The sequence below is a fragment of the Plectropomus leopardus genome, unplaced genomic scaffold, assembly GCF_008729295.1.
Source record: "Plectropomus leopardus isolate mb unplaced genomic scaffold, YSFRI_Pleo_2.0 unplaced_scaffold80944, whole genome shotgun sequence".
NCBI lineage: Eukaryota > Metazoa > Chordata > Actinopteri > Perciformes > Serranidae > Plectropomus > Plectropomus leopardus.
Genome location: NW_024689181.1, coordinates 1 through 978, shown reverse-complemented (window position 1 = coordinate 978; position 978 = coordinate 1). Strand labels below are relative to the sequence as shown.

The 978-nt window shown below is 53.4% G+C and overlaps 1 protein-coding gene across 1 annotated transcript; it reads right to left on the bottom strand.

Moving 5' to 3' along the window:
- Positions 1-6: 6 nt before the first annotated feature.
- LOC121940239 (adipocyte plasma membrane associated protein) lies at positions 7-937 on the bottom strand (the record flags this gene model as incomplete). The annotated part of the gene is made up of 3 exons (XM_042483052.1): positions 7-189; positions 452-626; positions 809-937. Coding segments are annotated over 3 exons (473 nt in total), but the record flags the coding sequence as incomplete, so codon positions are not given.
- Positions 938-978: the final 41 nt, after the last annotated feature.

Sequence of the window (978 nt, the reverse complement as noted above, 5' to 3'; positions counted from 1 at the left end):
TCAGGTTTGAAGTTTAAGGTTTAAGGTGCCAGGTTCAGGTTCAGGTGTGTGTACCTGCGTATCCGGGCCATGGTGGTCTCAGCCACGAGCACAGACTCCTCGTCGGGCAGCAGCTGGATCCCGTTTGGGAATCGGAGGTTCTCCATCAGCACCGTCAGCTCGCGGCTCTCCGTGTCGAACTCCAACACTCTGAATTAAAAAAATAAAACAAATAAACAAATACTTTAAAAGTCATTGTTGATTTCTTGTTTTTTCAGTTTTAAGGGGCGTTAAAGTATCTGAACGCTCCATATATGGTCCTGGAAATACTCGTTATACTGGCAGCAGGTACACGCGGAGGAAGCGCTCTGTCAAATTAAAACAGGAAGTTCCTTCCGGTGTAAAACACAGACAATAAAAGCCTCGTTCTGATGACCGTCTCTCGCTCTGAGCGGCGGCGCCGTCTGCGTACCGTCCGTCCGCCGTGGCCTCCATGATGAGCTGCAGGTAGTCTCTGCGCTGCCACCTGCTGCTGGAGTCCGTGAAGTACAGCTTCTTCCCGTCCTGCGTCACCGCCACGTCATTAATGAACGACAGCTTCCTGCCCGCCACCACCTGACCGCCCGCCACCAGCCGGGTCGCCTCACCTGCAGAGAGACGGCGCAGAGACTCAGAGACTCGGAGAGACGGTGCAGAGACTCACAGAGACAACACAGACACGCAGAGACTCAGAGAGACAGACAACAAAGAGTCTTGTAGAGACTTTATAGGACTATGTGAGACTCTGAGAGACTGTAGGGGACTCTGCTGGACTGTGCTGGACTCTGACCTGTGGTGGGGTTGACCTCAAACACTCCCAGGTAAGCATCGGCTACAAACAGAGTCCCGTTGGGTCCAACTCTGATCCCCAGAGGTCTCCCACAGCTGGACTCGTCGTCTCTGGAGCCTGCAGGAGACACACACACACACACACACACACACACACACACACACACACAC